The sequence below is a fragment of the Podarcis tiliguerta genome (genome assembly GCF_965153285.1).
Source record: "Podarcis tiliguerta genome assembly, chromosome: 13".
NCBI lineage: Eukaryota > Metazoa > Chordata > Lepidosauria > Squamata > Lacertidae > Podarcis > Podarcis tiliguerta.
The window spans coordinates 19,842,222-19,857,305 of NC_139546.1; the positions used below are offsets into that span (position 1 = coordinate 19,842,222).

At 42.9% G+C, this 15,084-nt stretch overlaps 1 protein-coding gene across 6 annotated transcripts in view; it reads left to right on the forward strand.

Annotated features, from left to right (window-relative positions):
• SPOP (speckle type BTB/POZ protein) overlaps positions 1-15,084 on the forward strand; it is a 49,870-nt gene that overhangs the window by 20,093 nt on the left and 14,693 nt on the right. For 3 of the 6 annotated variants that reach the window (XM_083408428.1, XM_083408425.1, XM_083408427.1), the window contains exons 2-3: positions 7,103-7,157; positions 14,402-14,546. In XM_083408428.1, coding sequence (XP_083264554.1) covers positions 14,469-14,546 — 78 coding nt within the window. In that variant the 5' untranslated portion in view covers positions 7,103-7,157; positions 14,402-14,468. The remainder of the gene's footprint in view (positions 1-7,102; positions 7,158-14,401; positions 14,547-15,084) is intronic. The other 3 variants (XM_083408424.1, XM_083408426.1, XM_083408429.1) reach the window with 1 other exon arrangement.

Consider the following 15,084-nt stretch of genomic DNA (forward strand, 5'->3'; position numbering starts at 1 on the left):
GTTTAAAAATGAATAGAATAAAAATGTTCCGTAATCCAGAATTCCGGCCTCTCCACCAATCTTATGTGGCTACTCAGTACCAGAGAAAAGGTACTCTGCACATATTCGTACAAACGCTCCTTTTCATCAATCCTGTGTTGCAAAAGAAAGAAAAATCCTAGCAAACTGACTATCAGACTGATCACTCAGAATGTAACCAGTCTCTCTGTGCTTGAGAATGAAAGCGAAGGATCACATGTTTATGTTTTTAACCCCCTTCCCCTGCCCCCCAAAATTGCTCGTGGAAATACAGTACTTCACGGATTGCTCTGATATGTAGATAGGCTTCAGAATACTAGGATCTGAAAGAAATACGACAGTGGAAACTGTTCAGAGAGAAGCATGCTTCCAGCGTACAAAACTGTCCATATGCTCTAGATAAAATCACTGACACCAACAATTAAAGGATCATGGGTAGGAAGTGGAAGAGGAGAGTTTGACTGAGCTTTTGAGGAACAGCTCACAGCAGCAGACCAGTGATACAACTCTGCTGAAGACATCTCTGTTGTTTTCAGAACATTCAGCGCAAAATGAAGCACCAAAGTCCCCCCCCCCCCCCGGTTTCAAAGCAGATCACTACAAATAAACCTAGGAATACATGGCTGTTCACAGCTAGCTTAATTGTAAGGATATAAAATATTACGCTGCTGGATCCGACATAAGGATGCCTGTTTCTAAGTGCGGCAGCTAGGTGCCCTTCCTTAAGAAGTTAACAAGCAGGAGATGGTGGACATTATTATACTTACCCCCATCTCCAGCCTCTGCATAACGCCTTTGAACATCACAGTTCTATTTAGCTGTCGAGACACCTGTTGTCCGTTAATCTGTTTTAAAGCCACCTTCTCTCGTGGTCGTCACTGGATTTTGTGGCACTCAATTCCACAAGTTAATTTGGGATGAAGTAGGACTTCCATTTATTGTGAACCTTCATTGGAATGATCCAGAGTTCAGGTCTTTTGGAAGAGAGGAATTTCTCTTCTTTATGGATTTATATACTTCTTTCATGCGCTCCCAGGGTCACGTTTTCTGGATTTAAAAAGCCTCTTTTGTACATTTTCTAGTTTCATGATACTATTTTTATGATTCAGCTGCCAGCGTAGTGCACATAATGGACTAATTTGGACAATACAGTAATATCTTAATGAGCCAAGAGATGGACAAGCATTATGGGGGTGCATACTGCCTTTCTGATCTTCCTTCCATTGCAGGGAAGCAAGCAAACCAGGAAACCTTCTGTGAGCTGTAGTTTCCCGTTTCATCTAAACTGGGAAACAGTTGAAATAAATAAAAAAATTGTCTAGCAGGACCTTAGAGATCAACTAAGTTTGTTCTGGGTATGTGCATGCACACGAAAGCTTATACCCAGAACAAACTTAGTTGGTCTCTAAGGTGCTACTGGACAATTTTTTTATTTATTTCGACTGTGTCAGACCAACAGGGCTACCTACCTGAATCTGGGAAACAGTTGTTAGCTGTTTCAGAACAAGCCAGGCTATGAAGGCACAGCTTTAAGTTGGCTTCATATTCTGGCCATTAACCATCTTTTCCCAGTTTGGATGAACTGCGAAACTATAGATAATGGAAGACTTTCTGGTTTCCTTACATAAAGAAAGAAGCAAAGGGACCAATGGCATGGCCAAAAAGCTCATTCATATCTCACCTTTATGAGTCAAATAAAGATATCCTATTGCTCTGTACACACACCTGTTTACTCTGCATGCAGTACGCTTCTGCTGCTGATTTGGGAATTGGTGTGCGCACAACATCATTTGCAATTCATACCCTCAGTTTCTTACAAAATAATGCATTGTGATGCATTCACCCCCCCAACCCAGCTTCAGTCTGAGTTGAGAAAAGGGGACTGTGTACCTATCACTGATTTAAAAGGCAGGTAGGTGATTCTTTTTTTCAATTCTGAACCAAGATGATTTGTGGGGAAACATCAAAATTCAGCATTTCATAAGAAACAATGAAATAGATATAGGATGGATTGTGGTTAACATCGTGCGGATATCGCTTCCAAATCAACAGTGGGAGCATAATATATGCAAACAGCAGTATGTACACAGCCTAAATATCCTCATCTTCTTTCATTTCTCCCTTTCTCCTTTTTTCTCATTTAACACTTTCGCTGCCTCTGACTGGTTTCCTGCTTTTCAAGAATTTAAAGGGGGTTTTGTTTTTTAGTATTTTGCACCTTAGATAACTTCCTTATTGTCATTTCTTATCTGGTTTGCCAGAATTTGTGCTTTAAAAAATAAATAAATCTTCATGTATACAATAAAGCAACCTTCTATCCATTTGTCTACTTAACTGGCAAACTTTTGGCCTTGTTTGTGTCTTTTCTTTTCTATGTCGTTTAAGTCTCGATTAGGTTGTTTGTAAATAACCTCTAAGCTTTCTGCAGAGATTCGATCCTCTTAATTATACCTTTCAGCTTCCTTTTACCTTAACACGTCTTCTCCTTGTCGGTTTCTTGACTTTGTTCCAAGGCACGGTTGTTTGTTTTGCCTGGACATTTTTGTGTCTCCTTTCATGATCCAAAACTGCATTTACCCAACTAATTTGAGCGTTGTTGAAGTCCTCCAGTATTATTAATAGTCATTAGCTGCATTTCTGTTTTATCACAATCAGAGTTTGTCAGCAGGGCAATACTGTCCCCTTACCTTTTTCATCTTTTACTGTACCCTATTATAGGCTCTCTTTTTTGCTCAGTATAAGATTTGCATTGAAGGTGGTTTATAAATTGCAGTGAAACAGAAAATCTGCACACTTTCTTGGTTAGCTAGCCAAAATTTGTGGTTTCTGTCAGTTCCGTCTGCCCTGGCTCAGGAGAGGCACTGAGGTTGCTCCCTGCAGTTCTCTTGGCCTTTGAAAGCATTTGGACCAGCTAGAAGTTTTGCTACTTCCAGTTGTCTCTGAAGACCACTGTGAGGTCCCAGATGAGCTTCTGCTATTCATCGCTCAGTTTGCTCTCATCACAGACTTTCTCTCCAAGTAAAAGAGATGCTTTCTGCTGACAAGTGCATTTGTGGACCCCTGATTAGAAACTTTAAAATGTATAAGCGTTATTTGGGGTGTGGGTGGAGAAATTCAGCTTTACCTTTGAATTTTTCTTTGTTCAAATTTCTAGGCATTCTAGCGAGCAAGAACTTTTCTTTCCCTCTGCGTTTGGGAATTTAGGAATCACTTTTAATAAATAAAATTCTTTTAAGCAATAATTTAAAAAAACAACCTGAAGCAGTAGTCCAAATTCCTGGATGTCAGCAAAACATTATTAGGAACCTAGCTGTCAAACATATCTGTTGTTGTTTTCAGCGATCTTCAGCCTGAAATAGGTGACCATGTAATTGAAGAAGGGAAATGAACCATCAGGGGGAAATTCATTGGAGAGCTTCTGTGAAATGCTTAGGATATAAGTCATGGCTGTGATCTGTGTGCAGCACTGAGGGCCATGTCAGAAATATTAGCAGGAGGCCAGCTCTCAATTTGCAAAGGAAGCAAAGCAAAGCAAACCGTCTGCCAGAAGTGTCCACCCACATAGTGCAACAGCAGTTTGGTCAGGATGGTGAAATTCCCCTGGCCACTAGATGCTGGTTGGTGCCAAGGGCTTGGACATATTTTCCCCCAGTTCTGCTTTCTTGGATAGTGGAGTCCGTCTAATGCTTCCTTCTGCCGATGGGAGAGGCACAATGTCCTCCTAACAAATGCTTGCACGTCTTAATGGAAGCCTGACTTAGACACCTTGAGAATTTCTTTCTCTCTTTCTCTCATGTCATGGGCTTCAATTAAAGAAGAAACTCCAAAAAAAGCCAGGCAAGTCTTTAATAACATTGTGATCAAATGCAAAAATCTTGCAGTCTTTTAGATGTAACTCTCTCTAAGTCAGCGGTTCTCAACCCGTGGGTCCCCAGATGTTGTTGGACTATAACTCCCATCACCCCTGAGCCCTGGTCTTGCTAGCTAGGGGTGATGGGAGTTGCAGTTCAACAACATCTGGGTACTCACAGGTTGAGAAAGGCTGCTCTAAGTGGTCGTTGGTTCCAGTTGGGGCTGGTAGGGCAGAATACAAGAGTAAGTGGAGCCAGAACGGATGGCAGCAGATCCAACTAATTCGTTTTCTTGCCAAACTCTTCCTTGCCAAGTTCTATAGTACTGAAACCAAAGTGGAAGAAACTTAGACTGATGGTAAGTAAGCAGACTGGCTGAGAGCAGACTTCCATTTGTCCTAATGGGCCATCTTCCACTGCCCCATCCTCTGTTCAGATTGTTCTCCTTCTCATACAACCTGTTGCTAGTCCCTAAAACCACATCTCCCTTCCAGCTTCCTAGTTCATCTCACCCACCCAAATTTGCCAAAAGTGCTAATGCAACAGATGAGGGGGGCTTATTCCTTCCAGGGTCATTTCTAATGTACAGTCCTCTCTAGAGCCATGGGATTCACACTGGCATGGGAGTGGGGGGTGTTCTCTACTGACATAATCAGTGCTCTTCCTGAGATCATGCAAAGCAAGCCACGCCATAGCCCCCTCTATAATCCGGAGGAATCCTAGACATTTGCATGACATTTTTTATTATCCTGCTGGCAGCAGGTCTTAATTTGAGCCCCAGAACTAGTTTCAACGTCAGGCTTTGCTTTGTACCTTTGTGTCTGCAATTGTTATCTTATGCAAGTATAGGGAGTAGCAAGGACCCTGTGAGCAGTCTCAACTCCTGTTCTACAGGATCTATCCTTTATGTATTACATTTGTGTCTCTAGCAAAGAGCTCCAATTGGCATGCTTGGTTCTCCCTACTCCTGTTTTCTCCTGTTAGGCTGAGAGAGGGTGTGTGTCTGGCCCAAGGCCGCCAAGTGGGCTTCCTAGCCGAGTGGGAATTTGAACCCTTGTCTCCTAGATCCTAGTCTGGCATTCCATTCGCTCCCCAACACCGCTTCTCGATATAGTCAAATCCAGGAAGAATCCACCTGCTTTGCATTTTGGCCTCACTCAGGCGAATGTCAGCATCTCAGACTGGCTTTGTGTGTCTACAATGAGTACACACATTAGTTCTTGGTTGGTCCTGCCTAGAGGGTTGTTAGGAGTTGAAATTGGAGTCCGAATCCCTATTATTGTTGGGACTTGGTTGGGGAAATTTCAGAAGCCTGTAAGCTTGATTTCAGCTGCCCATTTCCAACCCCTGTTGGGTTCTTGCTGCTCTTGCCGCCCTCCCCACCCACCACCAGGCACTTAGTGGGAGTGGGAGGAATGCCTGAGCCTGCACAGGTTTCCCTTCCCTCATCTCACAGCAAGCTCCCATGGATCTTGTGGTGTCCTAAGGGTGTGTAAAAACCTAGGAAGCTTCTGCTTATGGAGAGTCCTGCACAGCAGGATTCAAATTAATGGCTCATTCCAAGTAGTAATTTGATGCCCTGGCATGGCAGTGTGTGAAATCTTCTTTTCAGAGAGTGAAGCAGCGTGGCGGGTAATCTCTCTGTGCCAGGCTAATCTCGATATCTGCTGTGTTTCTGAAAGCTTTGTTGCCTTTTGAAAAATCTATTTAATTTTCTCTTGGTGATTCAGAACTGTGTTGATAATACTCTTATCAGCTTGCTTTAAGCCAGATGTGTATGGTATGTGCAGATTTGTCTGTTTTGTGATGGATTTTTTTTTAACACCTTCTGTTGGTTACTTCTTACTTTTCTTTCCACAGTGCTGGGATTCACTACCACCCCCCCTTTTCTGTTTTAACATGGTGTGTGTGTGTCTGTGTGGTTTGCAATGGGGGTACACAGTTGACAATTCTTGGTTTTTAGCAAATCTTCCTTTTATATGATATAATGGAAACCCGTCCTGAATCTCCTCCTTAGTTTTCCTTCCCCAGACACGCAGGATAACCCACCTTCCTCTTAGTGTCCTTAGTATAGAATGTAATTTGGGGCAAGAAGCTGGATTGGTAGATGGAGCAGCAACTTAGGAAAGAAGATGAGAGTTGGTTAGCTCAGGGTGGTTATATGGAATACAGTTGCACCTTGGAAGTCGAACGGAATCCGTTCTGGAAGTCCAATCAGGTTCCAAAACGTTTGGAAACCAAAGGGCAGCTTCTGATTGGCTGCAGGAAGCTCCTGTGGCCAGGAGCTCCTTTTCCCAGCTTTGGCCTGGTGGCGTGAAGGACTTGGCTTCCCTCCCATCCTGTGGCCAACTTCTGACTAAAAAACCATGCCCCAAATATGCCCCTAGACCTTTATATACTCAAAAATCTGTGCCATTCCATATCCAAAGGTGGATCTTGTCATCCCTCCCTTACACACACAAACAAACACAAATGAATCTGCAAATTGTTGGTTAAACTATGTGCAGAATCAAACAGAAGACATTGCCACTTCAGACTTCCTGACTGGAGCATTGGAATTCCCTGCTCTTAGAATTTCCCATTATTTGCAAAAATTCAGTAAGCCTGCAATTTGCATGGGCGTTACATTCTGGGGATTGCCTCTAAAGCCCAAATGTGATCATGGCTAAGTTGTGAATATTAATTTCAGTGGGTCTTATTTGAGTAAAACTTAGTTTAACACTACCAACTGTATTGTTTAGTTCTTATTATGCTTTATGTTATAAATATGCATCTATAATCTTAGCTGTATTGTGAGTTGCTTTATGAATGCTTTTCTGCTTCAGAAGTGGGATGTATAAACTACTAGCAGTAACAAAAAATAAAGACCACAAGAGGGATTATTTCCTGTGTGTCTGTAAGTATTTACCTGTAGAAGAATTATTATTATTATTATTATTATTATTATTACCCTGTCCATCTGACAGGGTTTCCCCAGCCACTCTGTGGGGGATATTTGTATAAAATATATACCATTTTTCAACCTTAGCAATTCTTGGAACAGTTCACACTAATCCAGTCAGATTTATAGGCTAGTGATGTTACCTTCATAGCAACACTAGGCACATACCACATGGCAAATTCAGTAGCCCTCACCATTGAACATGCAGGCAGATAGTTTTATGAAAATGTGGGAGAGGCTTCAGAAAGCCACATATTTGAAATCTGAGCCTTCGGCATTCTTTCTCTTTCAGCTTTGTCTCTGCGCTTTGTCTCTGCGGTTCTCTGAGCTGGGATTCCACGTTACATGTAAGCTGGTATTTTTAGGAAACCACAGTGGCCTGATTTCCATGCCCTTTTAAAATGTGAAGGGGTTTTTTTGGAGGGGGAAGCGTTATTGGGTTGTTGGTTTTATTTTGATTGTGTATTTTTTGGTTTTATATTTTGATTTTATTCTGTGAACCACCCTGAGACCTCGGGGTATAGGGCGGTATATAAATTCAGTTTAATAATAATAATGATAATGATGCCATGGGAGCCAAACTGTGGATTACCACAAGTAAGCAATCAAAAGGGGGTTTGCTTGGACAGACACAAGCCGCAGGTTGTGGTTTGCACATATTGCTAAGCTAGCCCTCTGGTTTCCTTCCTTCCGGCGTGACACAGGAAAGATTGGGTGTGCGCAATCTGAGCAGTGTGCACTGACACCACGTGCCCCTTTCATAAGCCGTAGGTGCAGTGTGCATGTCATGCTAGGCCATTCTTAAACCGCGACTTATTTAAGAGTTGTTTATTGCACCAACCAGACGTCATTCTCTGCAGGCAGAAGTAACTACAGTGGTACCTCGGGTTACATACAATTAAGTTCTTAACCCAAGGTACCACTGTACTGATAACAACACATACGTAACAGGCTGTATGTAACTATATAAATTCTTTTTAAATGCAATTCAACATATATCAAAATATATGGTTCTATAGACCAACTTATCATATAAACAAAACATATTACAGTGGTACCTCTGGTTACGTACTTAATTCATTCCGGAGGTCCATTCTTAACCTGAAACTGTTCTTAACCTGAGGCGCCACTTTAGCTAATGGGGCCTCCCGCTGCTGCCGCGCTGCCGGAGCACGATTTCTGTTCTCACCCTGAAGCAAAGTTCTTAACCCGAGGTACTATTTCTGGGTTAGCGGAGTCTGTAACCTGAACCGTCTGTAACCAGAGGTACCACTTTATGAGAAATTAAAGTCCAGCAGACTGATCAGGAAATACAATCTATTCAGTTCTTATACTGGCAATATCCACGGTGTGGAATTCTTATATCAAGCTTGTTGTGTTCCACGCGAAGATGCTTTTAAGAATTCCTTGTATGCAGGTATCAGACGAAAAACTAGGAAGAATGGCACATGCAGAAAATAAGACAAGGATTCCAGGATAATTCCTTGTTTCGCCCAACTGGGCTTTGTCAGCCGTGCATATTCTGGATTATATAAACGAACATAATGTGATGTGAAATGCAAAAGTAACTATGGCTTGTTTTGTCATACTCTGCCCACCCTCAGCTGCCTCTCTGCTTTACATCCCTTAAGTCTGTTGTTTCTCATAGACCGGCATCGCCTCACAGTGTCACCATTTCCCTTCCTATTAGTTGGCTGTGAGAGCGAGGGTGTGGAAATCTCTGCGATCTTCCGTGCAGCTGCCATTAAGCAGCTGCTCTCCCCTTCCATTCTCCCAATAAACAAATGGCCCTACTCCTTTGCAGCTTTTAGTTTTTCAAACCCCTTTCTTCCCCTGTACAACCATGTTTTTTTGTTTTCCTTTCCCCAACCAACAATCAAGTGTCATAATGAATTTATGCTTTGCGCTTAGTAAGCACTCTGCTGCTGAAAGACTGCTTTTACTAATGCAAACTTTAAGTCATTTCACCTGTTAGCTGGCTTGAATTTCAGGATCCAAACCTGAAGTTTTAAACCCTACTCCCCGCCCCCCACTCAACAGACACTCTTCTGTACTTCGCTATCAAAGCGTAAAGTCGCAGGGAACCTTTAGCTACGTGGGGAAAGTGCATTTGTTTGGAAACAGAAATTTGCCGCCCCTCTGTATCTTAACCCTCTGACCCCTACAATTTCTGTTTCTCTGTGTTAAAATGCACAGCTTTTCCAGCTGCTAAAAAGTCTGGTAAAATCCCAACCCTGCTAAGCTGCCCAGCTCTGCAGAGGTGTGAACATCGGCCTGTGTGAAGCGCCCACCCTAGCAGCACAAACGCAACTCTCCAAAGGTCTTTGTTCAGGAAAGTTACTTGGAAAACGGATGAGACACGTGCGGCTTAAAAAACTTTAGCAGCAGGTGTTGCGGGGGGACTGCAGGTGTGGTTGTCAATGGTGTGTGTGTTGCAGAGTTAGCAATGTTGGCTTCAGGGACAGTGCCAATGATCTGAGCATGGAGAGAGGCTTTAATTTCTAGTCACTCTTGCCTGATGTCTCTGTCACTTGGTGTGCTGTTTGGGCAGGGTGATAAAAGAGACCACTTGCTATGGGTTAAGGAGGAGCCTGGGTTAGCATGTGCTAAGCCATAACTAAGTTAAGTAAGCCAGCAACAAATAATGGTTTGTTTTCCTGAACAGACCATAGTTTAGATACTGTGCTGGGTTCAGACATAAGCCTTGGTTAATGTTTATTTAAACCGTGGTTTCATTTCACCTGAGAATCAGGTCATAGCTTGCCTGTCGCGCAAGCCCCAGGCATTACGTTCCAACTAGGGATGCTTGAGAAATTAGAAATTTGCCTGTTCCAGTATGACCTGATCTGCATCTCTTGGACCAATGTGTTGATTGGAACTTAGTTACCCACTGGCATTTGCAATTCTTATATGTTCTGAAACAGTTTTTGACTTCTTCTTTTTAAGTATTTAAAAAAAGTTTAAAGTGTTTATTTGAGAGAAAATTTAGAAATGTGTAGTTTAAATGTATTATTTTGTGGATTTCAAAACATGCAACTTTACTTTAAAAAAATGAAGGGATCCGTTTATAGCTAAGCACTCAAACCTGTACCCTATGCTGGGACCAGCAGCCTGTTCTCCTGCTTGGAAAAAAAGTTATTAGGCAGATACTTGGCAGGTAGGTCTATGAATAGCTTTTAGGTGTTGATCACTAAAAAATGGAAACCTCGTGGCCTCTGCTCACCAGATTCTGGAATAACCATTGCTCCACGTCTTCTAAGACATATGGGGGAACCGTTGGTGCTCCACGTGTTACTGAACTACAACTCCCATCAACCCCAGTGAGCATGGCCAGCGTTGAGGGATAATGGGAGTTGTAGTTTATGGGATAATGGGAGTTGCAGCATCTGGAAGGCCACATGTTTCCCACACCGGCTCCAGAGGCAAAGTGAAACTTCCCTTTGACCCACCACAGTCATTTCTTAGCAGTGGTTTTTAATAAATATTTTTATATATATATAAAAATACCATTCACACGAAAGCTTATACCCAGAACAAACTTAGTTGGTCTCTAAGGTGCTACTGGACAGTTTTTTATTTTGATTTTATTTATTTCGACTGTGTCAGACCAACACAGCTACCTACCTGAATTTTTAATCTTTCATCCCTAGTTCAAGTTGCCTGATTTCTGTGTGTAGAGAGTGCCCAGCTGTGGCATTATTGCATTTTTGTCCCACCCTGTCAGCCAGGATAGCTCCGTTGGTATAGCATGAGAATCTTAAACAGGCATAGGCAAACTCGGCCCTCCAGATGTTTTGGGACTACAACTCCCATCATCCCTAGCTATCATGACCAGTGGTCAGGGATGATGGGAGTTGTAGTCCCAAAACACCTGGAGGGCTGAATTTGCCTATGCCCGCTCTTAATCTTAGGGCCGTGGGTTTGAGCCCCACGATGGGTGAAAGTTTCCTGCATTGCAGGGGGTTGGACTAGATGACCCTCGTCGCCCCTTCCAATGCTCTATGATTCTGTGATTCTTCCATCAGGTTGCTCAGAGTTGTACTTCTCCGCCCCCCCCCCCTTTCATCTCCCATCCATGCTTTTAGATGGAAGGGGAAGTGGCGGAGGTTTGAGGGCACCCAGTGAGCCTCATGAATTATACTTGAGAGTGGATTTGAACTCGGCTCACCCGAAACCTTGTTCAGCACTCCGACCACTGTGCAGCACTGCCTAAACACTGCAGCATATGTGACGGCAGCTAAAGCAAATGCTGCTGACATAAGTGAATAAAAGCTGGGCTTCAGTAGTGCTTTGGCTTGTTGGCATGGCTATTGAGAAGTACATGGCGGTGGGAAAAGTGCTTGGATTAAAGACCTGCCAGTGGTAGCTCCCAGCAAAAGGGAAAATGACACTCTGATGTGCAGGTTTGACCCTTTGCGGGATGGTGTGAACAGATTTGTCCAGGTGTTGTGTGCATGAGGCCTGATACACCCCAACTAGGGTGCTATATCAAAACACTGTTGTTGCAGTAGGAAAACAGGCTTATTCCTTACTTAGCATGAAGATTTTTGTAGAGGTAGCATTCATCTCATTACCAGCCTTCTGGAGTGTACAGGAAGGCAATTGTCTTGGATCGCTGATGGTTGTACATCTGTTATTTAAGGAGTTTGTGTCAGTTTTTCTACTTAGAATAGAGAAAGAATGTGTTTATATCTTGGGCACCCTGGAAGGTAGAAAGCACCTGAAAATTGTATCAGAGCTTGGAACTAATGTGCCAATTTTAAAAATATATATATGAGAGAGGTTTGTTGTTTTTGGAACGGGAACAAAAAACAGCAGTTCTGTTCATTTCTCCCCTTTCCCCCCACTGCAAATTCTATGAGAACATCTGTTTTTTTCTTTAGCTTATCTCTCGCACCTCTGCTGTTTGTGGCAGTTTTGATTGTTTTGGTGTGTTTTTTCTTCTTTTAATTTTAGATTTTGTCGGGCTGGTGGATACACACATTTTGCCAGCTGTTAGCAGTCAAGTGTGTTAGGGAGCCACGAGGGATGGGAAGAGAGAGCCTTGTGCTGCTCCCAGAGGACCCAGATTGCTTTGGATGGGCAGGTAGCTCATAGTTCTGCAAGTCTGAGAAAAGGATGGTGCTGGTTGTAGAGGGAACCAGCAAGCCACAGTGCACAAAGAAAAGGATCTGCAATTCTTTATCTGAGCTACTCCACCAAAGCATGTGAGCAAGGCTTTGAGGAGCAAATCTAAGGTACAGTGGTACCTCGGTCTTCAAACGTAATCCATTCCGGAAGACTTCCGAAACATTCGAAAAATGAAGCATATACTGTACTTCCGGAAAACTCAATACGGAAGCTGTGTGGCACATTTGACTTCCAAACAGCGTTTGAAAATCAAAACGTTTGACTTCCGAGACGTTCAAAAACTGAGGTACCACAGTATAATCTTCCCAACATAAGTGAGACACATATTTTAATTTTTTTAACAGTTTTTATGCTTAGACACTTTCATACGCAATATCTCAAGGCGGTGCACAGCCTAAAAACATAACCAACAACATTTATACATACATACATACATACCACCCTTCATCTGTAGATCTCAGGCAAGTTCACAACATAAAATTACAATGCAGACAAACACAAAATACATAATAAAAATAAGAACAAAAACAAGCCAATAATCCCTCCCCTTTCCACGCCACATTTAAAAGGGCATCAGATGTCAATCAGTCAAAGGCCTGGTTGAAGAGGATCGATTTTGCCTGATGCCTGAAGGAGTATAATGAAGGCGCCAGCCAAACCGCTCCAGGGAGAGCATTCTACAAACAGGGAGCCACTACAGAAAAGGCCCAGCCTCATGTTGTCACCCTCCGGATCTCTAGTGGAAGAGGCACATGTGGAAGGGTTTCATATTATGATTGCAGGGTCCAGGTCAGTTAATATGGAAAGAGGCAGTCCTCGAAGTATTGCAGTCCTGGGCCGTTTAAGGCTTCATAGGCTGTGACCAGCGCTTTCAATTGGGCACAGAAACTAATTGGCAGCCAGTGCAGTCAAACCAGGATTGATGTAATATGCTCCAACCATCTTGCCCCAGTGGGCCACCTGGCTGCTGGATTCTGCACTAGCTGAAGTTTCTGAACTGTCTTCAGAGGCAGCCCCACATATAATGCATTTCACTAATCTAATCTAGAGGTCAAAAACATAAGTAAAAGCTGACTGGCAAAGAAAGGCCTGTGTGAATAATGGTTTTCCAAAGACATTGAATAGTGAGCAGCCAGCCTCTCATTTGCAAGAGTTCGCTAATTTTACTTTATTTTTAATTGAACATACCTCTCAACTTGGTTCATAGCACGCAGCAGCTTTTGTTGTCCTTGCCAGTCTCTTCAGTCCTCATAATCTAGTGCCCCACATACTGGTAAAATTCCAATTGTAAGCTCCTTGGGGCAAGGACTGCCATCTCTCTAAAGTAATGTACAGCGTACCTTAACAGTGCTCTTTATTTTGAATTTTAATGATGCAAAGTTTCGAGCTAGCGAAGCACCTGAGTTAGCTAGCTAGAGTGAGTCTGAAGTGGGTTCATATTGTTTTAGTGTACAAGTGCTACGAAAGGTGCAGTAGTTGACTTTGGAGGGGAGCCTTGTGATATACCTTACTTTTAGGTTTAGGGGTAAATTGTGTGCAAGAATAAGAATGCATCTCATGTCTCCAGGGCTGTATTGTTTGGATGCAAGCCAAGACTTCACAGGGCTGCTGCTGAAAATCTTTGAATTATTTGTGATGGTGGTTTGGCCCCAGGTTCCTTTTGTTCAAACACTGCTAAATGTCAGCTTGTGTTTGAAAAAGCACAGGTAGAGCGTGGGATAAAACAATTATAGTTGTCTCTGTACGTAGAGTGGTGCAAGACCTTGTACCTGTCCCATGACTCTTACCTTGTTCCCTTTTATTCCTGTGGATCGAAAACAAGGTCCATATTTTTCAATAGGCTCACGATTCTTGTTTTTCTCGGTTGTTCTCTTGAAGTTGCAAACCCATCCGTGGTGCATGATTTGACAGCCACTTTGTTCAACTAGCTAAAAGCTATGCTTTGATTCAGATCCCATCTCTGCTTTTGTCATTCCTTATTCCTCAGTTTCTCATACGTAAAAGAGGAGTCCTGATCTACGCACAGGAAAAACCCCGCTATAAATAAGTCATAAAATAAACCGTTATAGCAAAAGGGAGGGTGGGGAAACCCTATGTAAAATTACATAGAAATGTTTCGTGCTCAGTAGCACAATCTGGTGTTGCATGTTTATAATGCATTTAAAACACCCTTATTTGACTAGTGTAGCTGAGAAACTAGTGGCCCACAGTGGGGCATTAAGGTAAGTAGTAAACATTGCGAAGCATTATCTTCCTCCCGCAAATTCAACTTGGTGTAGAGACAGTATAGTAAGGTAACAGAGGTAGGGAAATCTGCAGTGCCTAACCTTTTCCCGTAATAAGACAAATTTTTAAAAACAAAGCACTGGAAAACTAGCCAGAACCCATGCTATTCTGAGGTAACTTAACAATTGCTGGGAAGTTTTAACTAACCTTTATATCCCTCTTCCTCTTTAATCAGGGTGAAGTTTGTACACACAGATTTCTTTAACTAACCTGTGGAATCCTGTCTGACCTCCAAACTGGCGATGTCAAGGGTACCGAGTCCTCCTCCTCCGGCAGAGATGTCAAGTGGGCCTGTTGCTGAGAGCTGGTGTTACACTCAAGTAAGTCCGCATTTTAGCATCCTTTCGTTTGCCCCACGGAGGGGCAAGGAATATCTTAGGGAAAAGCAATACTGGCTGGCATATTTGGTGCCTTGTTCAAATTGTCCGGTCCCGAGCCAATGTTTTGGGCAGCGTGTGATGCCTTCTAAAACTTGAAGCTTGAGTTCTGCCCACTTTTAACAGTGATGAACCTGATGTGTAAAAGCAGGGAATCCCGTGACCCATGTGATGTTAGTGTCAAGTTTCCCAGGAATGGCTGCCCTGCTTTCCATGTTCTGGATACCCTGCTAAGGTCTGTTTGAGCCATCTAATGGTCTAATGCAGCCTTTCTCAACCTGTGGGTCCCCAGATGTTGTTAGACTACAACTCCCATTATCACTGAGCTCTGGCCTTGCTAGCTAGGGCTGATGGGAGTTGTAGTTCAACATCTGGGGACCCACAGGTTGAGAAAGGCTGGTCTAATGTATCATCATTGGAAATAAGGTCTGTTGTCTTTCCATCATCTTGCTATTTGTAACTGTCTTTCTGCTGTTCTTTT